General features: G+C 49.6%; 1 protein-coding gene across 2 annotated transcripts in view; it reads left to right on the top strand.

Annotated features, from left to right (window-relative positions):
* GPSM1 (G-protein signaling modulator 1) overlaps positions 1-23,852 on the top strand; it is a 110,398-nt gene that overhangs the window by 34,985 nt on the left and 51,561 nt on the right. Inside the window, exon 1 of one of the 2 annotated variants that reach the window (XM_017810034.1) lies at positions 5,437-5,495. The exons of the other annotated variant lie outside the window; for it this stretch is intronic. Within the exon in view, the coding sequence (XP_017665523.1) occupies positions 5,437-5,495 (59 nt within the window). Of the gene's footprint in view, positions 1-5,436; positions 5,496-23,852 lie in introns of those variants that run through there. 2 annotated transcript variants of the gene reach the window in all.

Raw genomic sequence — 23,852 nt, 5'->3', positions numbered from 1 at the left:
AAATCCATGTGTTCCTTGGGCACGTCCAGCTTGCAGCAGACATCGCTGGGGTGCCAGGGGGCACTGTGAGAGGCAGTTAATGATGCCAAGGCTGTTCATATCCCCCCTGCTGGTTATCAAACCCCACAAATCTCCAGTATTGCAGTTGGCTCCAGCTTTCCCTCCAGGCCCATCAGTCAGATGGAATCTCGGGGAATTCAAAGCCAAGCTGGAACACAGACCATTCCAGTGATCACTCCTGGAAAGGAGGAAGATGTGTCTGCAGAGCCCCTGAGCACCCTGTGCAGGGGTCAGCTGGGCCAGTGTCCCTCAGGAAACTGCACCCAGAGAGGAGATGCCAGGGCAGAGAGGAGCTGGCACGAGGCAGGACGGGGTTACAACACACATCAGCTGCCTGTGCTTGAAACTTGCTGAGTTCAAAAGCCTTGCCAGGCACTCTGTACAAACAGTCATTCTGCTCTGAGGTAAAGAGCAGCATTTCAGCAAAGAGGAGCTGCTGTTTGGCTACAAGGCACACCTGACATTAGCACAAAGACACCAGGACAGTCCCCTCTGGCCTTGCCTAAAAAATCCCCAACTACCCTGTGCCAGGCCATGGGGCTCCATTTCATCCAACTATCAATGAGGTTGAAGGCAAGGGCATTTTAAGAGTCTCTTGGTATTTATTTAATGAAGCATTTTCAGTCAAGCTCGGAAGCTGAAGGAAGTGGATGAGCTCTGTCTCTTTGTTTGCCTCTTCTGAGGCTGAAAGAAGTGTTAATGAAGAGGAAATTCAGGGACATCAGAGACACAGGATGTATAAATATGCACAAAGCAAAGGCCAAATCCTCAGCTGCCACGTGCACCCAAACATGAGGGAATGTAACTTGGGAGAATTATTAAGGCCTTGGTGTGTGTTTTCAGGCTGCACAAGGAGAAGGGAGGGGGGGAATAAGGCCTTACCCTGGGGTGGGGAAAGAAAATTAAGAGCCCATTTGCTGTTATTGCCCAGGTTCTGGGAGGGGGTTGCATCCAGCTTTGCTACCCAACAGGCATCTCACCCACCCCCCAACCCGGGCAGCAGAGCTCTGGGGGTGAATGTGAGCCCTGCAGAGGGTCTCTGTGCTCAGCAGTGGTTTCAGGAGTATCTGCACACAGCTGAATTATTCAGAGAAGCTCGTTACTCAGAGCTTTTCCTGTGTGTCTGTGCTCCAAGAGGTTTTAAAAGAGACAATCATAGTCAGCAAATCAACTCCTCACTCTCAGATGATCCTCCTCATTTCAGGTATGAATAATATTCCTGGCTGTGAGTCTCTATTACAGGTTATCTGCAGATTGTAATAACCTTTTGTGCTTCTACTTTGGAGATGAAATAATGGTTCCTCACTGAGTCCTTCTCTCTGATCAAAGGAGCTTTGTTGCCTTAGGACCATATTCAGGGGAAAGAAGGATTGTAAAAGCCCTTGAAAACTGTAATTCCTTTCCAGGTCCTGAAAAAAGAAAAGCAGTGTGGCACAGCAGTTTTATTTAGACCTGTTCAATCTTTCAGAAGCATGGAGGGCTCCATTCCCCAAACACAGACACTGAGCCTTGTTCTTAATATGTTGTTTTAAGTAAAGGAATAGCTAAGCACTCCTGCTGAAACCCATCCCAGTTTCCTGCATGGCTCTGGGCTGTTCTGAGGAGACTGTTGCTGCAACTCATGTAATTATGTTTTATGAAAATCCCAAAGCCAAAGCAAATGTTCCTGGTTTAGACAGGCCGTGTGTGGCCCCGATTTGCAAACCAGCCTTCACACCCTCCAGGGGCATTTCTATGATTCCCTTTTTCTTTCACAAGGCCAACTCCTCTCTTACCCATCTCCACACTGGTGTCAGGCTTCTTCAAACTGCTGTGCTGGCAGCTCAGTAACACACCAAAGACCTTCAGACATTATTCTTTCCCCAGGAGGGACAGGTAGAAGTTGCTTTGTTATCTTGACTTCACAAACTAGCACGTGGCAGCACCAACAGTGATGTTTCACAGGAAAGCAGTCCAGGCCAAGGCTGCCCATCATCCCCTCACTTCCAGCCCTGTGTCCCTTGTCTGGTGCCTGCATCTGTCCCAACAAACTGGGAAAGTACTGGATCGAGATGAAACCCCCCCCCATGAGCTATCATTTCCTGCACACAAGAGGAAGTTACATCCTCTGGGGTATTCTGATATTAGAAAGGTGCAAACTTCCTCAAAGATATGTTTATCCTCATCTAAATTCATGGCTGTGAAAACATCTGATATCAAAGCCAAGACAAAGTTTCTTCAGTTTTGCTGGGTGGTTCTTTTTAGTTTGGTTTAAACTAGAACTTCCTTGCAGGCTGCCTTTATAGGGACATAGAAAATGGAATGCTGGACAATAGCAAGGTGCTTTTGGAACCTGCCTACTTGAAAAAAAAGACAGTGCAGACTATGGTGATTAATTCCAGCTGTTGCCAGAGAGAGATGAGGATTTACAGTGCCAGTTCTGTAGTGATTTCAGCTGGGGGCTGTCAGCTTCGGGAGCTGAATTGCAGAGCTCTTTTTGCACATAAACCCCAGCAGAGGCCCCCAGCAATCCATTCCATGAGCTGCAGGAAAGATGCCCTGCTAATTAAGATAAATCTTTGTGTTTGGGAGGGAGTGCCAGGCTCTAGTGTGTCTGGATGATGAAGACATGGAGGTACTGGAGGGCTGTTCCTGTGTCCTGGCAATCCTTAAATGACTGGCAAAATTTACTGTGTTTTCTATCTTGCTGTCTTCCCCTCAGCCTCTTCCAAGCGGAGGGAAATATGACGATAGTTAGAGTCCTTCCATCTTGTGTTGTGACAGCTTTGGGTATGAATTTATAAAAGAAATACTAAGAACTGCTCAAGAAGAGTTAAGGATCCTGCAATCCTATTATTTAACACTGTGATTCTGCCTGTGTTTGTAAGTGAAGGTGTAGAGACACTCAGGAACTGGGAGGAACAAGATGATGAGCCTTAAGATTGCGGGAACAAAAGGTGTTGGAGGTGCAGAGGTAAATAATGTCTGACAGAAATGAACCTGCATCGCCTTTGATGGATTCTATCCCAGTTTCTTTGTATCCTACCCTCTTCTTCATGATCCATTCCTCCTTCTTTCCACCCTGCAGCAGCCCTTTTCATGTCTAAAGATTAGAGCTCCACTTCTTGATCCTATCTGAACGAATCGATTGCTCACACCTTTTTCTCAGAGGTCACACTTGTCACATTCATCTGGAGCCTCTCTAATTGCTCCATGTCCTTCCCAGCACACGGCACAATGTGCACACAGTTCACCAGAGGAATTAGTGGTATTTCTGAAGTACTGGGGGTTCCTTTCTCTCTGTGCTCTCATAATTTGCCTGTTCCATTGTAGCCAAGAAGTGGATCTGAGTTGTGGCTCGGGTCCAAGTCCCTGCAGGGAGCTCTTGGCATGCACATGTGGGGTTAACCAAACCCAACCCACAGCAAAGCAATTGAATTACTTCATCTAACGAATTCAAATCTATTGTGACCTATTTGCCACTTCTACAAGAGGAAGAAGAAGCTGGGTGTGCCAGATGATAAATTATCCATTGCAAATTCATGAATTTGAAGGCCAGAGGGGACCATTATGCTCATCTCACTCTGCCCTCCTGCCTAACCCAGACCCTGGGACGTGACCAGGCCATTCCTGTGCCATTAACGTCGGGGTGACCCCTTTGCCCAGAGCTCTGTGGAATACTGTGTATCTGGCTGGAGCCCAAACTGGAAGCTGCCTCCACCCTCCTTTCCCTCACTCCCCTTTCCAGCATTGTTTCTCTGAAGGGCAATTCCTCTCTCTGCCCACACGCAGGGAATGCCAGCCCAGCATCCTCTGTGCCTGGGGAAGGGCTGTAACCAGTGGCAGCAGCAGCAGCTGGTTTGCATCTTTTGCAGTAATATTCTTCTCTTGAAGAGGGGCTAGGGAGGGGGAAGGCAGGTTCAAACACCCCCCCTGGAAATCCCAAAATCTTTTAAGGCTGAACAGTTCCTTTTTTCCATGTGCCTGTGAAAAGCTGCTTGCACCAGGATGTTTGCTGCTGTCAGGGAAACCACAGCCTGGGTAAAAACTGGCTGCTGTGAGGCACAAAGTCCCAGCCTGGCCCACAGGTTGGTAATGGTCCTCCCAGAGGGGCTTCTGTGGCAGAGGGATTCCTTATTTTTGGGGTGATGAGGCACCCAGGACACCATCCCACCTCCCTGGGTGAGGAGGCAGCTCTCAGCTGGATGCTTTCAGCTTTCTCTGCTGTGGTTTATCTACAGGACTGAGACTATTCCAAAGCTGAGACACAGACACAGGTTTGTTTATGGGGTTTTGTTTTGAATTCAAATGTCCAATCAATTAGCTCTCGGGAAAGAGGCTTTTGTGGTTTGCTAGTGGGGTGTTATGGAGGATGTTTTTTCCCGAGCAGGACCTGGGTTTACTCTTGAGAGAGGGGTTTTCAGCAGGTCCCCAGAGTGAAACAGTCCAGTAAGCAAGTATTGCTCTGGATTCCCTCCAGCCATGGGGTTGTGTGTGTGCAGGGCGAGCTGCTGGAACCCAGACAAAGCCACAGTTTATAACTGTGCTGCTCTGGGGGGGGGTGGGTCTGTGACGATAACAACATTTAATTTGCTGTTGCTGGGTGAGTGGCACTAATTTTCAGACAGGCTTCTGCTGAGTGACCAGCTCATCAACTTCCACAGGGGCATCTCAAGCCTTGGGAAACAAAGGGAGCTGGATGCAGTGTTTGAGGATGAGCTGCATCCACCTCTAGATAACAATTTAATAAATATTAAAGGCCACGAGGTTCAACAAGACACAGTTAACTGAAAGATGATGTTGTGGGATGGAGGGAAACACCCCTTTCCCAGGTGGATTCCTCCCTACCAAAGACAGCGGCCAGTCTTGGCTTTGTGGCTAAACCTGCTCGTGGCACAGCCCTGCCAGGTCCTGCTCCCAGCTGCTCCTCCTGGCTGCCTCCAGGTGCAGACACTTCCTTTCGAGGCCAAAAGGGCTTTGGTTCAGCCAGAACTGCTTCTCCTAATCATGGGTTTAAGCGGCTACACCTGGCGCGGGTCAGACACCAGCGGTGCTGTGCCACATCCCTTTGTCCGGGCGTGCCGTGGGAGCTCCCGGGTGAGCGGTGAGGCACCACAGGGGTTGGTGACAGGGAGGACGAGGGGATGTGGACGCGGGGATGTGGACGCGGGGGACGAAGGAATGCGAACACGGGGGAGGAGGGTGACCGCGCGGAGCCCGGGATGCCCTGGCCGGGGCTCGGCTCCCCCGTCCCACGCCGTGCCGGGCGGGAGGCAGGGCCGGGCCGGGCTGACATCAGCCGGAGGAGGGGCCTGCCCGCGAGTTTCTTTGCTCGGTGCATCACTTCCCGGCGCTGCCATACTCCGCTGCCCGCTCCCCGCCGCGGGGCCGGCGCCCATGGCGTGCCCGCCCGGCGGGGACAGCCCGGGCTCCGCCGCCCGACGCTTCTACTCCAGGTGAGCCCGGTGCCGGCAGGAGCCCGGTCCCGGGGCGAGCGGAGCCCGGCGGGAGCGCGGTCCCGGCCCCGGCGCTGCGCCCACCCCCGCGGCACCGCGCCCGCCCCGCTCCGCGCTCAGCCCGGGGCAGCGAGGAGCTGTTGCTCGGGTGGGGATCCAGCCGGAGCAAACCGAGAGGAGTCGGGAAAAACGCGCTGGGGCAGCTCCCGCTCGCGTTCGGGTGGTGGGAGCGGTGGGTGCCCGGTGGGTGTCCTTGGGAGGGATCGGCTCCTCTGCTAGAGGAGGGTGATGCTGAAGGCTGGTCAGCGCTGGGTGTTCGCATGGGAGGCTGTGATGGCACTGCAGAGACTCCCAAGTCTCAGCTTTAAAACTGGGCGCTACAGGAATTCTCACAAGGCTGGGAGAAAATAGCTCCAGGCTGTTTAGCGTTCACGGGAATGCCGTGTCTTGCACATTCTTATCAAAGATGAAAAAGGCTAAAACCAAAGAAGGCTAAACGAGTCACTTGGAGGCCTTACAACGTTGTTGTTCGTGCTGTTCATCCCTGTGTTTTATTTCTCCTCTGTCAGTCAGAAGTGGAGGTGATGCAGTAGCTGGACTTGAGAGCTAAAAAAACCAAGAATGCCTTAAGTGTATGAACTACAGTAGCTTTTCATCGGTTCTCTTTGCATGCTCTGCAATAATTAGCACCCACAGCTAGTGGGTTGTCTTGTTTAATGAGTGTTGGTTCATTAGGGCAGCAGGTGTTTCTCGGTTTTGTTGTATTATGTAGTAACTCCTGGGAAAATGAAAGGAGAATGCAGAGTTAAAACCATTGCTCTGCCGACTCTGGTGGAGCTGGATTTTAATCAGACTGAGGCTTTTTCTTTCTTTCTCTTTTTGTTTTGCTTGGAAACTTTTTTGGGACTAGATTTTGGTCATTTCTGTGAAGGAAATTCTAGTGTGGGGCTGAGTCCCACTAACACGAGCCTGTCCAGCACAAAGAACACTGCTACCAGCTGTTAGTGAGGACAAATGGAAGAGAAATGGGAAGCACATCTCCTCTGGCTTATCTGGGTGTTTTTGGCAGGGTGTGTGGTGTTAGAAGTCCCTGCTGTGCTTTTCAGGCCTTGAAAGTAGATGTTGGTGGAGCCTCTCTGTCCTCACTGCACTGTGAACTACACTGAGAGTTTCCTCCTTAACTCCACTTGCATTGCAGTGTAGAAACTTGTGAGTTGAAGTAAATGACTCTGAACTCCATCTGATAGGCACGTCTGGGTGGCAGGTGGAACCTCAGGTGGCAGTTTGGGTGGTAAAGCCATGGTGACTGGCATCAAAGCCATCTGATTTTTGTTTGTTTGTTTGTTTGTTTTGTTTGTTTTGTTTTGTTTTTTTTTTCCTGGGAACATTAACTCAGATGTAAGAACTGCAGAAGGTGCCTGTGCAGGCAGAGGGTGCCAGACCTTTTCTTTGGAGTCTGGGGGAACTATGGCCCTTCTAGGACATAGGATGGGGTGGGAAGATGTGTGCCCTGAAGAAGTGCAAGTGTTCATTTGTTTTACTCCATCCCTTAGTGTGTCCCTGAATTCAGCCCATCCTAAACAAAGGCATCTGCTCTGTGCTGGCAGCAGAGAATCCTGGTGCTGACAGGGCCAAACTCTGCTATTCACAGAGCCCAGAGCTGGAGCCTGTGCTGCAGCAGTCACACAGCACTGGTGGTTTTGCAGAGGAGCCCCTTGCTGACCTTCCTGATGCCATTTGCTCCAGCAGCACTGTCAGGCTCCAGGAGGACTTGTTGAAGGTCCAGGGCTCTGGAAGCAGCTGAGCAGTTGTGACTCTGCAGGGCTGGTGTTCCTGTGGTGCTCAGCTCCTGGTGTTGGATGTGGGGATCTCTGCTGGGGCCTGTTGGAAATGTCCAGCTCTGGGATTGTGCTCCACAAACTCAAGTTGAGCAGGTACTACACGAGCCTGAGTTACCCTCTGTGGGGTTCTGAGCTGGTACCAATTGAAGTGCATCAATTCAGCTGCCTGTAACCTCTGAGGACTCTTGTCAGGCAGAACTGGGCTGTGGGAGCTGTGAAGTACCTGCTTGCAGGAGGTGTCCTGCTCTTCTCTGCTGCTGCAGGTGCTCTAACTTGCCTTTTTGTGGTGGCTAATTTGGAACGTGTAGGAAGCACCAAACCCTGGATCATCATTCCTGAGAGTGACAAGCTCATTCCAGGGCCCAGTCCATCAGTGTCCACAGAGCTCTGCTGGATTTGGCCCTTTGCTTTATAAGGCCACTCTGGAGACTTCTGGGTCTGGGAGGGGAGGCATGGGCACATCCTGGGAAAGCCATCACTGTACTGCATTGACATCACGGAGACATTATTGATCCCACACAGAAAGAACAGTAGATGATGCTGCAGTCGGTCCAGAAATGTATTAATCTGGCATGGGAACTCAGATAAAAGCACACCTTGTTCCTTCCTTTCCCTTCTGTGTTTTCTTGCAGTCTGTGTATATTCAATATCACTGTTGGCTTTTGTAATGTTGGAAAACTTTTCTTGATTGTGTCATAAACAGTCTCCATCTCGCTCATTAGTGTCACCACAGCGAGGACCTGACCTGAATGTGCATCAGGCAATTAGAGAGTGCTCTGAGCACCACTGAGCTCTGAGAGGAGGCATCTTCCTCCTGTTCTGATGGGAAAACTGGTGTGGAGGAACTGCTGGCCTTCTGACAGGGAGAGAGGGAGCAACTCAGCTTGGTGGTTAAGGCAGAATAAACTGGTGTTTGCAGAGAAAATCCACCATTGGGGCGAACTTCCCTCTGGAGTGGTTCCTGTTTGTTTTACATGTATCCAAGGGATCACAACATGAAATATTCTGATATTTCCATGCTGCTAGTTCTTGTAAACTGTCACAGCTTTTTAAATCGGGACTCTATATAGTACTAAAAGCTCTCCTGTTTCCAAGAGGTGGTGTTTAATTGTATCTGCCCCAGAGGTGAAAATTAGCACCAGCAGCAGTGCTGGTTTTGGGAAAATGCAATTAGCTTCTTCTGTGGGATTGGGAAAGGGCTCAGGTGCACTACCAGGCCTTTTGCCTCTCTTTTCTCCATAGAACAAACCTGAAATTGCTCAATTATTACATTGGAGAAAGCTGGTTCAGAGGTTTCTGAAAGATTCAAATTTTACTTCTGTAGGCCTCTGCCTGAAGGAGACTGACTGCAGAAGGATGTGAAAAACAGGACAAACATTTCTAAAATAGCTGTGCTGCATAATAGGTGGCCTGAGCAAAAATTACATGATAGCTTAGCAGGCAGTGTTGGCAGTGCTGGTTGTGCTGACATCTCCTTTGGGACATTTTGAACAACTCACTTGTACTTTCAGCATTTGTGAGTCATCTGATCAAGCCCAACGTTGTGGTCAAGCCCAACGTGGAGCCAAGCAGGACTTTTAGTCTCTACCACAGCAGCGAGAGGGACCTTTGCTGGTCAGACCTTGGATTTGGAGTCAGTGCCTGGCTGCTTTGCAGGTTTCCCCAGGACCTCGGGCATCCTTTTTGGTGCTTCTGTGTTTCACCTTGTGGGATGGGGGGAGGAAAGCTCTGTCCCTGCTCCCTCTGGATAGGGAAGTGCCTTGTGCCTGTTCAGTGTGATCCTCTGTTCCCTCTGCCCTGTAGGTGCTGCTGCAATACAAACAGTTGTGTCTTCAGGGTGTTAATTGGACTTGGATGTGCAGGTGGGAACCGAGCTGAGGTGATTCCCTGCCTTTTCCCTGTGCTGACTTGCACCTCGCTGACTGAAGCTCTGCCAGACCTCCTGCTTGTTGTGCCTCTCCTGGGTGAGAGCTGTCCCTCTGGATGCTTTATCCCGAAATTGTGAGTGTTGTACGAGGCATTTGTGCCAAGCAGAGTAGAAAGAGAACTTTGTGTGTTGGCCACGTGTTTGTGGGTTCTGTGGAGTTCGCTCCCAAGTCAACTGAAGTTAAGTAAGTTTGAGTCTTGTGTGGCCTGAGGGCACCAGTTCCCTGTGAGATAAATATTAATAATCTATTGATCACACCAGAGCCTGGCTGAACACAGAGCTGGGTCTGGAAGCGAGGCAGTCATGGACCTTTCCCACCTGGAATGTTGGCTGTGAAGCAGGAACAAGCTGTGCTACCTGGAGCTCCATGACCAGCTACTGAGGTACCTTTTGCTACCTGTTGCATTAGTCATTGGATGCTTCCCTCCTGGGAAAGGGTCTGAAGGAGCTCATGGCTGACAAGGGAGGAGGGACACTGTCCAGGAAGAGTTCTTATAACCAGGAGATTTGCCTTTGGATCATGGTGACAAGATGTTGCAGTTTAGTTCACTCCATGTGTGCTGGGTCCCCTTCAGGCTCCTGCTGGCTCCAGGTCTTGTCAGAACCTTGGCTGGTGTCTGCAGCATGACTTTGCTTATGCCACATGAAGATCTTGTGGTGTAATTAATTTCTGTTCTCCTGGAGGATGTAGCCAATTAGGGACCTTCTTCCCCTTATTTTCAAAGTTAGGGGAACTGTGCTTATTATACCAAAGAGGGTGAAAATGTGTTATAAAGGCTGAGAAATTGATTCATTAGAGAAGAGGGATTTTTAAAATCCTTTTTGGCTATTCCTCTCTTGAGCCAAATGCAGCTGGACCATGACTTGCTCTGGTGATGACAGCAGAGACTTGGAGGTGATGGGAGAGTAGAAATTTCTGGATGAAGGAGACAGGAACAGGCTGCACAGCTCTGTTGGCCTTCTCCAGTTCAGTGATGTGTCCCAGATGTTGGATTTAGTCCTGATATATTACATAAACCACAGGGGAAAGCCTTGCCTTGGTGGTGCCTTGAGGATGAGCAAAGTCATAGCCAAGAGCAGAAAGGCTTAAAATTGGATATGCTGGTAAAAGTCTGGGGAATCAGCTTCTTTCCTCACTGATCCAGGCCTCAGGCTTGGAGGGAATAATCTGCAGTTGGCTGTGCAGATAGGAAGGGGATTTTTTTTTTTTTTTATGGACTGGGACTAACAGAATGACTTGGTTTGTTAAATGAAGATCATCAGGATGGACGATGCTGTCCTGCTTGAAGAGCAGTTTTGTCTCCAAATTGCTGCTCAGGTGTTCCCGGTGCCGTGTCCCATCCCTCTGTTCCAGTCCTGCTCTGATCAGCCAGCCCAGCTTCCAGAGTTCAAAGCCACTTGCCTGTTATAAAACCCCCTGCCAACCAAAGCCATGAAACCCAAATTCCTCCTGATCTGGGCACTCAGGCTGCACATCCCAACCACAAAGTGAGACTGTGGAATTCTGGGCCTGGGCTATTTATTGTCAATGGGAAAGCTTTCCATTGACTGAGCTGCTCCCTCCCTTAAAGATACTTTTAATTAAATGTTATTTGGCAGATCTGACTTTCTAACTGGCTTAGATTTAACTGGTATAAATGGGATTATTTTTTTTTCTGATGAAAGAAAAGTAGGAATAATTCTGTTGGAAGGCTACTTAACATTAGAGTCACGTCTGTCTGGTGTTTGATGTAATAAGCTGATAGAGTGTATAAAAAAAAAACAGGCCAAAAAACCCTCCACAGCCAGAAAGTCACAAGTTCTTGGTGAGGAGAAGGGGAAAGGGCCAAGGCTGCCTCTAGTTTGGAGCTCTCTAAACAATGCCCAGCATTGTTATGCAACTATCTAGGGAAGGAAGTGAAAAATTATCATTACAGTGCAGTTTCAAGGGCAATATTAAATGAGCAATTTGCAGCACAACCCTGTACTTAAGTGACTTAACTGGCTTCTCCCAGGATAAAATTAACAGGGCTGGTAAGGGCAATAGCCATGACCTCTGTTCCCACCAGGGGGGGAGCAAATACGGCCTCTTCTTGGAACTGAATCTGAGGCTTTGGACTGAGAGCCTTCGAAGTGAGCAGCCAAACCCAAGCCAGTGTAATGGCCTGATCCTGTAAGTGCCTGACTCATCCCTGTCCCACTGAAGCCTGGGAAAGGGGGAGCAAGCCTGTGCTGAAGCATCTTATTGATCCTTAATTCACTGGAAGGAATAAAAGGATCCTCTGCAAGGCCCCAGGATCTGGAGCAGCAACAGAAACTCTGAATGAATGACTTGACAGGCAGTGCTACTGTCTGATCACTACCTGATCACAGGGTAGGAGCAAATAGCTTAAAAATCATCTGCTATTCCCAGTTTTCTTTCAGCAAGAGGATTTTGCCCAAGGATGCCAGCACTGGAGCCACAGGACTTTGCTTTCCAGCACTGAGATTAGGCAGGGCATATCTAAAGAACCTTCACCTTTTGTGTGAATCAGTAGCTCTGTGCAGCTGCTACACCTGGAGGGATTTTTTGGAAGAGGAATATTGGATTGGCTTGGTTCCCTTCATGCTTTTCTGTTATCCTTTGCATTTACACCCTCTGGAGCAGCCAGAGTGGCTCTTCCCTGGGAGTTTGGGGCTAATGAAGGGGAAAGACTTAGAAAATGGCTTGAAATGGGGAAAACACCTGTGTTACACTAATAGCATAACTCAGGGTAGAAGCCATTTCATATGGAGCCCTGGTTCCACCTGGGAGCAGATGTTTTGTCTTGGAAGCTGCTTTTAAAAATGCATGGATGGGGCTGGGAGCTGTCAGCTGCGGTTGCAGTTTGCTCTCTGAGCCGTGGAGGATGAGGCTGTGCTGTGCTCCTGGGAGGCAGCTCTGAACACACAGGGTGTGACAGAGCTCCTCTCCTGCCCTGGGGATGCAGCTCCATTCCCCTCCCACGCTCTGGCTGCCAGGGAGCAGAGCTGGCTCGTGTGAAAGTCGGCCCCTGTCTGGATGCCGGGCAGAGCTCGCTGTGGAAGTGGGACCAGCTGCTGATCCATGATGGGACCCCGGGGCAATTCCTTGATTTGCAGCCTCTCTGGTGCTTGCCTGCCCCGGGGAGCCTGGGAGGAATGGCTTCTGCTGCTCAGGGAGACCAGCTCTGCCATGGGCAACACAAATAATTAATAGTTGTGCTGAGCTCCCAGGGGGAAGCTCCATCCCACAGCTGGGACAAGCAAGAGATCTGTGTGTGTGTGTGTGTGTGGTGCTGATTAACAAGGCTTCACACCCACGTGTGTTTACAGGTGGAATGGAGGGTTTGCTGTCCCAAGTGGCTTCCCAGTTCTATGTTTCCAGGACTTTCCTGACGCTCCTGTGAGTTTTGCAGCGCTGGGCTGGATTTGCTCCCAGCAGGTGCCACTTTTTTGTGTTTAAGAAAAGACTGGAAGTGGCACTCAGTGCCATGGTCTAGTTGACAAGGTGCTGTTAGGTCATAGATTGGACTCGGTTATCTCAGAGGTCTTTTCCAGCCTAGTTGATTTTGTGATTTTTGAGTGTTCACCTGGACAGCAGGAAGAGACTCAGCTGCTGGTACCTCCCTGGGCATTTTGGTGCAAATTCTGTGACTTTCTGTGCTCTGGAACAGCTTGAGCCCAAATTAACTGTGGGGCAAGTTTCTCCTGTGATCCAGGATGCAGAGTTGAGGTGGCTCTTTGTGCATTCCATTTGTGGAACATCCATTCATGCCTGAGGAGACCTGAAAAGTGCCGATAATATTCATCTCTCTGGGCTGTTTGTTAATTCCTGTTATTCCTGGTTTGTATTGCTGTACTGAGTGGATCCTGGCAGGATTACATCCGTTCCAGGGGTTCAGAGTGCTTGGTAAACATCAGTATTTTATTGTAGCCTTTCTGGGAAATATTTTTCCTGCTTTCAAGGGTGTGAAATTGTAGAGTCTTTGGGATGAAAGAGAACAGAGGTGGCAAAGCTGGGAGCTGAATGTCCTGGCTCCCACTCCTTCCCTTCAGCACTTCCTTACCCTCGTCACTGTGAGGGAAATTGTGATTTTGGAGACCTTGGCTCCATCCTCTCCTGAGCTGTGCTGGGCAGTGCAGCCCTGGTGCTGCATAAAATCACAACAGCTCTGCTGTTCTCCTTAACGTGGGATGGAGGTAAAAAAGGTTGTTTTTGAAGGGAGTTCCCAGCTGGTGAATGAAACACCAGGCTCTGCCCGTTTTACAAGGTGTGCCTTGCAAGTGTGGTGGGAACATTGCAAACCACAGGGAAAGGAGCAGCCTGGGTGGCCCTGGGGTCTGGTCACTGGGAAGAGCCCAACTCCAGGTACTGGCTTGAGGAAAGCACAACAGCCTTGAGTTTTTAAAGGGCTCAGGCACCTGTGACTCTACAACTTCTCTGTCTCTCAGGGTTTGGGAAGAGAGCGGGTAATTTAAAAAGGGAGAGAGGGACACGGAGAAAATCCTGCAAGTTAAATTGCATAAGTGAATGGAGTTCCTGGGTGCTCTGCCTTTGGGGTACAGTGAAAGATGGAGGGGAAAAAAGCCACACATCTGTTACAGTCGGGCAGGAAGCATTTGGGATGGGCAGGAGCTGCCAGTACTTTGAGGAGGATCTTGCCATCACTGGACTCCAGCAGTGCTCTTGTAGTTACCACATCACAGCTGCTGCAGCCTCAGGAACAGCCCCTTTTTTAGCAACTGTCTGCAGAGATTTATGTGGAGAAAATGCACTGGAGATTTCATTTTGCTGCAAAACACAGAGGCCCATCAGATTCAGCTTGTTCATCAGCCAAGCTTTCTGCAGCAGGAAGGCAGGGATACAAACCACCAGCAAATGAATTCAACAGATGAAAATATTGAGCATCGTAAGCCACGTGTGTTTCTCTTCCCCCTTGTGACAAATAAGCCCTTCCGATTTCAGCAAGGAGCAGCTTGGGAAGCCCATGTGCCAACATCTTCTGGAGAGCGAGCGTGGACTTACATCCATAAAAGCAGCTGAGTGTCCTGGAATTGTGATACTCCACGTGCACCTCAAGGCATTTCCTGGCCTCTGAGTTCAGCCGAGTGTCTGAGCTCCTGCCTGGCTCTAAATAATAAAACATATGAGTTCGCTGGGATGTGCCCAGAATTTCAAGGCCACAGCCCTTGGCCAGCTCTTGTATGAATTGCTTCCATCAGGGCAGTAATCCAGGAAAGTACAAGCATGAACTGGTTCATTGATGGAAGTCTGTGGTTTGGTACTTTCCTGGGTAAAGCCCTGGGAGAAGGGAAGGCTGCTATTTTATCTCTATTCATCCCTTTGATGTGCAGGCAGGGAGTGCAGACTGAGTGTGCCAGCAGGGACCACAGGCTCTGAGCAGATCGGGGTCCACAGGGAGCTTTGTCAACATGGTCAGCTGTCTAAGGGGTTAATAATGAAGTGGTTGAAAATACCCACTTTTTCCTCTGCTGCCCTGGAAGAAAATGAAAACTCACTCTGCAAGATGTATGTTTTCTTCACCAAAACCACCCTTTGGCATCGGTGTTTTTGGCAGAAAGTTCCAGTGAGTGATGGTTTTGCAGAGACCTGTGAGAGATCTTGCACAAGGATGAGGAGTGAGCAGAGAACTGATGTGTGTCCTGCCCTTTGGCTCTCCCCCACACTGAACAAAATGATTCTTCTGTGGTGGAAGTCTCTTTCTGAAGGACCCTGGGTGAGGTTCTCACCAGACTTGGATTCCCTTCGGGTTTGCTGAAGTGGAGTCTGACTCCAGGTCGGTGAAGCTCCGAGCCCACGTGCAGAGGGCAGAGCTCACCTGCCCAGCCCAGGGCAGCTGTGTGAGCAGCAGCCTTGGGAAGGGAAGGCAGGAGATGCTTTGCAGACCTGGCTCCCAACAGAACTGAATCATTTGTCGAGGCTGACGGCTCTGGGAGCTGGTTGCCTGAGGCAAGTGTGGCACCCAGACAGGAGACTGTGAGAATACAGCTATCTATACACACAGAGGAGAGAAAAGTAACAGCTCAGGACATGTGACTGGAATTAAAGTGGAAAAAAAAAAGAATTCCCAATTAAAACCATGTGTGTTGGAGGATCTAAGTGCTCCTGAAAGGTTCGTGGAGGATGTTTGTGCAGCACAAATGCAGCCACTCCATAGTGCCCTGGATTAAAACAGGCAGGCTCCTCCAGCACACAAAATCCGTGGGGAAGCTGTGTTCCTGCATGGCAGCAGCTTTCCCAGCCCATCACCCTTATGGAGTAAGGTAAGAACTGTCTTGTCACCTGTCTCCTCCTCCCTGTTGCTGCTCCTCAAGCATGTTTCTCTGTGCAGCCTGGTGCTGGACCATGTCTTTCTCTCCCTGCTGGATGCTGGTGATGTCTCTCTGCAGGAGCAGAGATTTTTTTTCTGAAGACTTGCATTATTCAGCTGTCAGGAGAAATGAGCTCCCTGGATTTGGGCAGATCTGTGACCCTGGTGCTGTATCCTCCCTTCTCTCACCAGTGAGAGGCAGGAGGGGAGCAGTCAGTTCTTCCAGTGCTCCAGAGCAGCATCCTGTGGTTTTTATAAAGCCACAGGAATACCTGTGAGGTTGCAAGAAGGAGCTACCCTAAACCTAAAACAGGTCTGTGGAGAGGAGCCTTCTTGCTGTATTTGGAAAGACTCTTCAAGAAACACGATGTTTATACCAATTAATTCCTCCTATGGAAGAACAGGACCAGAGCCCATTTCACAGATGCAAGGGCACACCATGCTTTGCTCTACATGGCAAACTCATATCACAATATGTGCTGACTGGCTGTTTACACACTGACTGAACTGCACTAATGCCACAGTGTTGGAGCAAAACCTGCTGTGGGATGTGGGGAGGAGTAGGACTTGCCTCCCTGCACTGGATTTGTACGGATGTGCCAAGCGTTTCCAGGGTAGGTGTTACCCATGGAGCTATACTGGGACAGAAGTGCTAAAAATCTGGGAAAATGTGGTGGAGGACTCAGCCACACAATCCTCTGGAAGCAGTGGAACCAGCTTGCTGGGTGCTGGAGCTCCAGGGTTCCCTGCAGGGGCAGCAGACACCCAGCACAGCCGGTGCCAGACGGTGGGTCTGCTCTCCTTGGATGAGCCAAGTGTAATTCTCCCCTGGCATGTGAACTGCTTGGCTTTCTGGGAATCCTGCCACGCTTGCAGATTGATGGGATGCATAGATTTTTCCATAATGCCATGGAGAACCCAAAACCCCTTCTGGTGCTGCTCTGCTGAGTCTGGTTTTGCACAGAGGAGCTGCAGAAACAGTTCATAGAGATGCTGGCAAGGGCTGCAGTGGACTCCTGGCTGATATCTGAGCTCCTGGGGAGCCTCTTTCCTGGTTTTTCAGACAGATGTGGAATATTATCTTTACAAAACCCAGAGGGATGCCCTGTGGCTGCATAGCAGCCAGGGAGAAGGGCAGTGTCCTGTGTGAGCTCTCACACAGTTGGCCAAGGCAGCCTTTTAAATGCACGAGTGGCTCTGGGCTGATGTCTGATTTTTGGCACCCCTGGAATTTTCAGGAAGAACACAACAATGCTTTTAACAACCCTCAGAGCAGGAGACAGCTGCAGAAAAACAATGTAAAATTGGTGCAATCTGCTCTGCTGCAGCTTTGCCAACAACACTCTGTCCCAGTGCCTGGCGTCGCTTCAGCCCGACCACGAGCTCTGCCCACGTTCCCTGTGTGACCCAGGAGAGGCACCTCTGAATTCCTCTGGTTTGGGCATGGAGGGCTGTAATGACCAAGAGAGGAACTGTCACAGGCTCTGGCTCGATGTCACCCTCCTCACAGGCTTTACCAAATGGTCGTTTGAAAAAGAAGCTGCTGCTTGTTTGGATTCATTGGACTTGTTTGGTTCCTGCTGTTTGCTTTCCAGTGACTTCTGGAGGAAGATGAGGGTTGTCTGGTTCTGTCACTAAGGTCACATCCAAACCCCTCTCAGGTGTGAGTGCTGGTGCTGCAGAGCATCCTCAGCAGCCTCTTGGTGAGCTGTGACTGCTCAGCATCTCCCTGGCTCAAAGCCTGGATGGCCCAGGATCAGGGTGTGAGTTTTCTGATGGATCCCAAAGGCCCCCCTCTCTTGGACTGAAACACTTGGCTTGGGGCAGACGGAAGCAGATGAGACAGGAAGGGAACAGAACCAAATTGGCTGTAGTTGCTGTGGAGTCAGTGGAAAAAACCCTGGTGTGAACTTTGTCATCGTTTCCTTTCGCGCTGCATCACGGTGACGATCCCTTTGCTGTCCCCTGAGTGTGATCAGTGCTTTGCAGGGGTCTGTGGGCAGGAAAGAGGCAGCATGTGGGGAGTGTGTGCAGCCTCCAACTGCTGCAGGAGGTTTGGGATGAGGTTGGGCATGGGCAAGGAGCTGGGACAGGCAGAGGAGGCTTCCTTTGTCCAGCAGGGCTTCACTCTAACACAGTCCCTGGTGTTGCTGGGACTTGGCAGCACCTTTTCAGTGTGCAGTTGTTTCCCTGCTGCAAGTCCATGCTCGAGGCAGGAGCAACTGGCATAGGAAGGAGAAGCAGGGGCTGCAGCTGGAGGGGTTTCCAGGCAGCTTGAACTGAGAATAGACCTGGGCCTGTGGCCTCAGCGTTTCTGGGAAAACAAGACTTGCTTTCACTTGGCTTCAGAGAAGGAGTCTGGGTGTGCAGGAAAGGAAACCTCATCCAGCCCCTCAGCCTGTGCATAGAATAACTGGAATGATTGTGCTGGTGGCACTTGTGAAGCTGAGCTTGACCCTGCTGGCAGCTGGGGGGTGGCAGGACCCTGGGGCAGGAACTGGGCGAGGCTGTGATGCTCTGCAGTCCAGGCTGGCTCACAGCTCCAGTCCCTGCACATGTTCTGTGTCTGATCTGAGCTGTCACTGCCATGTTGTAGCTTCACTGTGATCCGTGAGGACTCATCCCTGATGGAGAAGACAGGAGGGGGCAGGCAGCCCCCTCTCCTACCCCAGGAGAGCATCCAGGCTGCTCCCATGGGAACTGGCTGCTGAGTCCCCACTGCATGTCTGGGGGGGACAGTTTTAGAGAGGAGATGTTTGCACATCTCTCATCTCATTTACAGTGCTTCTGAATTGGGAAAGAGAATTCCTCACACTGGATCCTACCCATTTTCAGCAGTAAGTTGGGCATGAATGAGCCCCTGTATATTGGTGGGTAGTAGAAGCTGAATGGCATAAATCAAATGGGTAGCAAATAAATTGGCTGTTTTCACTGTGGAGTTTTGATGAGCCAACTACTTGGGGTTTTTTTTAATGTATATGGCAACTGTAACCCACTGTATCCCACAGCAGGAACACTATGCTGGTTTAAATCACAGCATATATTTTAGTGAGAGGATGTGTTGACCTAATTGCCAAAGTAACTTTATAATGAAAAGCCATTCAGCCTGCATGCCCTCCCTTGCTCTCTGCTTTCTGGAAGTAACTGAAAGACATAGCACTTCACTGCTGGGGAAATCATCCCAAGAGCGTTGTTTCGTGGCAGTGTGATGGATTCATCTCGTTAAAGGTGTTGTACGAGAAAGCAAAACGCTCCTGGAAAAACTTCCCTCGGTGTGCTGAGTCCATCTCAGATCTCTGTGGTGAAGCAGGAATGCCTAAAATCCCCTCCTGTTGCAGGTGCTGCCTTGCCTGGAGCTCTGCAGGGTTCTGTGGTCTGCAGGTATGAACAAACTGCTGACACACAGCTGAGCATCCTCCCTTGTGCCTCCTGGGAACCAAAGAGCATCCTCAGGCAGGAGCATCGTGACTCCACTAGCATTTGGCAGGCTGGTGCTGCTGGCCCCTGTGTTTATTCATCTTTTCCTCAGATGGCAGGTGGTGGTTGGGTTCATACCCTGCTGATGAGCCACACAAGGAAATTGTATTCCAAGCTCTTCAGAAGGTTTCCTTCTCACTCTCCTTGAAAGCAAGTTCTCCTCACTCAGTTCGCCTTCAGAGTACTCTTGATCAGTTCATATGCTTGGTGGATTTATAATAATTTTTTTTTCATTTGGGAGTCAGAACATGTTTTAATGAATTAATTTCCAAATCAGTATCTCCTTAATCATCATTTCCTTAGACCCTGGGAAGTATTTGCATTTTATAATTTAAGTGCTTTGAAACTGGGTATCAAAATGAAACTGTTAACCAGGATGAGATGAAATCCACATTTGCACCTTAATCTCATCTGAGCATTTTCAAGTGCTGGAAGTTAATTACATCCATCATGGCCCTTTGATATTTGAGTAATTTTGGAGCACAAAGACTTAAATTTGTGCTCGTTGCCTTTTAGAGATTTCGCTCCTCAGATGACACAGAAAAATTTCATTGTGCTCTCTGTTCTTCCTGTGGGTCCAGCTGTATTTGTGGGAAGGATTTGGTACATGGAATCAGGATAATTCTTCCCTGTGTATAACTTATTGAGAGCCCAGTCCTTCCATGTGCAGACCAGGTTTCCAGAGGCCATCTTCAGCTCCTGGAGCTGGGGGCATCATGCCGAGCTGGTGGCACGAGCTGTGTGAGCATCCTTGCCTGGGTGGAAGATGCTGCACCTCATTCCTGATGGATCAGCTCCACGTGGCACTTGTGAGGGAGGACCTGGAAGAGGTGCTGGGAGCCAGGGCTCCTGGGTTCCTTTCCATTCCCTACAGCTGACTCACAGCAAGGCATAATTTGCCACAGTGCCTTTAGCTGCCTTTTTACAAAATCAGGTAATTGCTGCCCTCACGCCTCTGCGAAATATTTTGGGGTCCTTAGGTTGAAAAGTTGCTGCACCTTCCAACTCATCATCATGAGCTGCTTCACAAAATGCTCCTAAACCAGCAAATAACTCCCATCTGCCCTCTGGTCTCCACATCCCCGTGGATCAAAGCCACAGAGGTTGTGTAAGCAGGGGAATGCTGGATGACTTTTGCTTTCAAGCAGGCAGTGGGGAGTTTGGATTTGAATTTCTGACAATGACGCAGCTTGTTGGAGCCATTATGCATTGAAATGGGGTCTTATTCAGTGCTGCTAATAAGAGGGTAAATGCAGCTAAATACAGCTGTCTTCCTCACTGTCATTTGGTATTTATTAGCAAATATGCAGTGGAATTGAATCCCTTGTAAGTACTCTGCAGCTAATGGTAGATAGCAATTAGCTGAAATGACTACTGTGAGCACTGATGCTGCCTCAGTGAGGGGAAGAGGAAATCTGGAGCCAGCACACACACCCAGCAGCTTCCAGAACTCCCTGTAGTTCTCCCCCCTGGATTCTCTGTTTCACGCCCTGAGCAAAAGACTGCAGTGAAAATCACTTTGTGTGGGTAATCCCTGGAGCTCCAGCTTGAGCAAACACCTCCCCAGCAGCAATAACTGTGTGTGGATATTATTATTTTCAGCTCAGGGGTCACTGAAAGGACTCACTGCACTGCTCCTACCAGTGAAAGTGTGTGGAGTGGAACCCTTCTCCCCTCCAGATGTGCTGGGGACACAGAGCTGCACAGATGTGAAGCTGGCCCAGACACTTGGACCCAGTTCAGAGGCAGGGGAGGAGAGGGTTCAGCATTCATGGCTTCATCTTTGACCTCTTCCTCTCCAAACAAAACAAGAGGTTTGTTTCCTTCCCCTCACTAATAAGGTGACATGTAGGTGAGAGTGTCCCAGAGGTGCTGCCCTCTGACTGGAGGGGAACCAGCTCCTGTTTCAGACTTGCAAAAGTAGTTTGGGTCAGGCTGATTTCATGTATATCTTGATTTGTCTGTCCCCTTCCCTGCCAGCCTGTGTTTGATAAATGCCTTGCAAGGAAACTGCTTGTCAGGAGGGGATTAGTGCTGGGGATGTGACGTGGGAGGGAAGGCAGGGGCAGAGCTGCAGGAAGAGCTGGCACAGGGCAAGCTGGACACATTGCACTAGAACTGGTCTGGGGAGGGAGATAATTAATTGAGCATTTTCATTAGTCCCCTCCCAGGCTGCTACTGGGTGTGTTGATGATCTGGAGCAGTACAGGGGAGGATGAGTATGGAGTAATGATTGGAGAATGATTGATATGTGTGGTGTCGTGGCAGTGGGGTGATATTTAATGGTAGGAAGTTGAAAGTGTGTGTATTTAGGGGTGAGTAATGAGATTTTCTTCTCAGAGATGGAAGCTCCTCATTTGGGAGCAAGAGGGAGAGAGAGCCAGGTGTGGATGTGCTGGTGACAGAATGATGTGAGTCCCCAGGCTGGGGTGAGGAAAGTGTCACTTGATGAGCAGTGAGGACCCTGCCTGGGGCAGAGTAAGCAGAGAGATACTGCCCTAAACACCCGCTGTGAGAGTGCCCCAGGCAGAGCAGAGCAGCTCAGTCTGGCTTGCAGTGCTGGCCTGAGGCTAAATAGGATATAAACTCACCATGAATAAATTTGGGCTGTGCTTCTGGACCAGCTTTCCTCGTGTAGGCGAGCCCAGGAAAACATTTGGACCCCTTGTCAGCAGGATGGGCTTTGGCCCAGGGGAAGCTGAGCTGGTTCCTGTGGGGTGTGAACTCCCTCAGGGGACACATCCCTGGGGGAGTTGAACAGCCCTGCCCTGGCTGTGTTACCTGGTGGTTCAGAATCATCAGCTGCCTCTCAGGTACAGGAGCTGTGTGAGGGCTAGAAAAGGAAATTGCTGAAGGGGAATAATTCCCAGCTTGATTAACTGGCAGCAGGTCCTTGAAGAAAGTAATTATTTAAATGCATATTTAGTTAGTTAAACCAGTGAATATGCATTTCCACTGAGCACCTGGTAAAAGTGATTCCTTTTTGGTTGGGGAAAAAATGTTTAATTGCCCCTGTCATCAGTGCTCTGAAATGACATTTATTTTTGAATAAAACTGAATCAGATTTATCAGTGAGCAAGATGCTAAAATTGCAAGTAAGATGCTAAAATCTGTTGCTCCACTGATTCATATCAATAGAAACACTAAGAGGGATTTTTTACTACTGTTGATGGTTTTGATGTTTTTTTTTTCCCCTGCCTTACCTTCTGTCTGAAAGCTTGGGCTTTATTCCTGACTTTAGAACTACAGCAGCTGTGATTGGGAATGAGTTTTGCAGTCGCCCCCACTAATATGAATCAAATATCTATAAATATCTTTCCTTTTCCCCCTTTTTTTTTTAGGCAGTTTCACCTTGCAGGCAAGAAGAGGTTCTCTTGCCCTGTGATACTTGCAATATTTAAGGCAGCAGACAACTGTCTCCGGGCTCTGTCTTGTGATATGATAATTTTCTGTGGAACTTGATGGATTCATTGTCAGCAGTGACAGCAAGGCAGTCCTGAGTGTGTGAGAGAGAGGGCTGGGGTAAGACAAGTTGAATTGCTGGGCACTTTGTGTTCTCTTCTTTTTCCACCTGCCTGGAGTGGAGCAGGGCTGAGGTGGGAGCTTGAGGTCGGTGCACATCCCGTGATCCTGCAGAACAGCTCTTGGCTAAATGCAGCCTGCACAGTTGTTTTCCAGCCTCACAGGCTGTGATGTTGTCCATGCAGTGTTATTTTCTTGGAATATTTGGCAAGGGAGAGCAGGGTGTTTGTTGGGAGGTCTGACTGTGGCTCCAAGCTTTTGAACTCACCTTTTCAGTAGTGTTCCTCCTCTGGGGCCCTATATCATCACACAGATCCTAATTAGAGTGTTTTGACAGCAGTCCTGGTGATGATTGTTAATGGCACTGGTAACACCTTGTGCTGTTCCCTTTGTTTCTCCCTTGGCAGTGTCCTTGGCATCCCCAGTGCTCCCGAGGCCCTCCCTGCCTTCTCCAAATTGCCGCGTGGCTTGAAAACACTTGATGTGTGAGAGTCTTTGCATTTTGCTTGTGAACCTTTTGTGAAGGCACATTTCTGCTCTTTTAATTCTTGCAGCGAGCTTGCCAGCAGCCAAAAGGCAATCTGTGCTCCAGCTCATCATTAGCTGCTGTCTGACAGTGACGAACGACCCCGGGAAATCTTCTCCTTCAAGGCGGGAGCTGCTCTTCCCATTCTCAGTGTTTTCTGCCTTCAAACAGTTATCCTTTCAAAAGGAAGTTGAGGAGGAGGGAGGGAGGCCCTGCCTTGTGTTGGATTGGGAAGAGATTTCCTCCTCCCTGTCACCTCATGGTGGGAGATCACCCCTTTCTGCCTCCTGAGTGTCAGAAGCAACATCCATTCCCGGGTTGGAGAGTCCCAGCTGTTGCACTGGTGGGGATCAAGTTCATCCGCTGATGTTGTGCCACTCACTCACCCCCCTGGCAGAATTCCAATGTTTGTGGCCAAACATATTTGGCCTCTTACTGCCTTTTTTTTTTCTTTAATAATCTTCTTTTTGTTGTTGTTTCTTAAACACATACATTGCCCTTTTTGAGGGACCTTTTGCAGAAGGATCTTAAAATGCTCCAGGAACCTTCCTCAATATTGTTTGATGGGGATTGTGTAACCCAAGGTGTGGAGGACCTGCAGGACTTAGTGCTCCAGCTGGGAAGTGATGCTGGGACTTGCTGTACACACCAGCCCTGTTCTGATTCCTAGATTACAACTGGTGCCTCCAAAACTTTGTTCTTATCTGGGCAGACTTGACATAGTCTGTCACCTTCCTGCAGTCAGCAGATGAC

The sequence above is a fragment of the Lepidothrix coronata genome, unplaced genomic scaffold, assembly GCF_001604755.1.
Source record: "Lepidothrix coronata isolate B3197 unplaced genomic scaffold, Lepidothrix_coronata-1.0 Scaffold28, whole genome shotgun sequence".
Classification (NCBI taxonomy): Eukaryota; Metazoa; Chordata; class Aves; order Passeriformes; family Pipridae; genus Lepidothrix; species Lepidothrix coronata.
The sequence above is the reverse complement of the archived record's forward strand: the minus strand, read 5'-3'. Positions and strand labels throughout refer to the sequence as shown.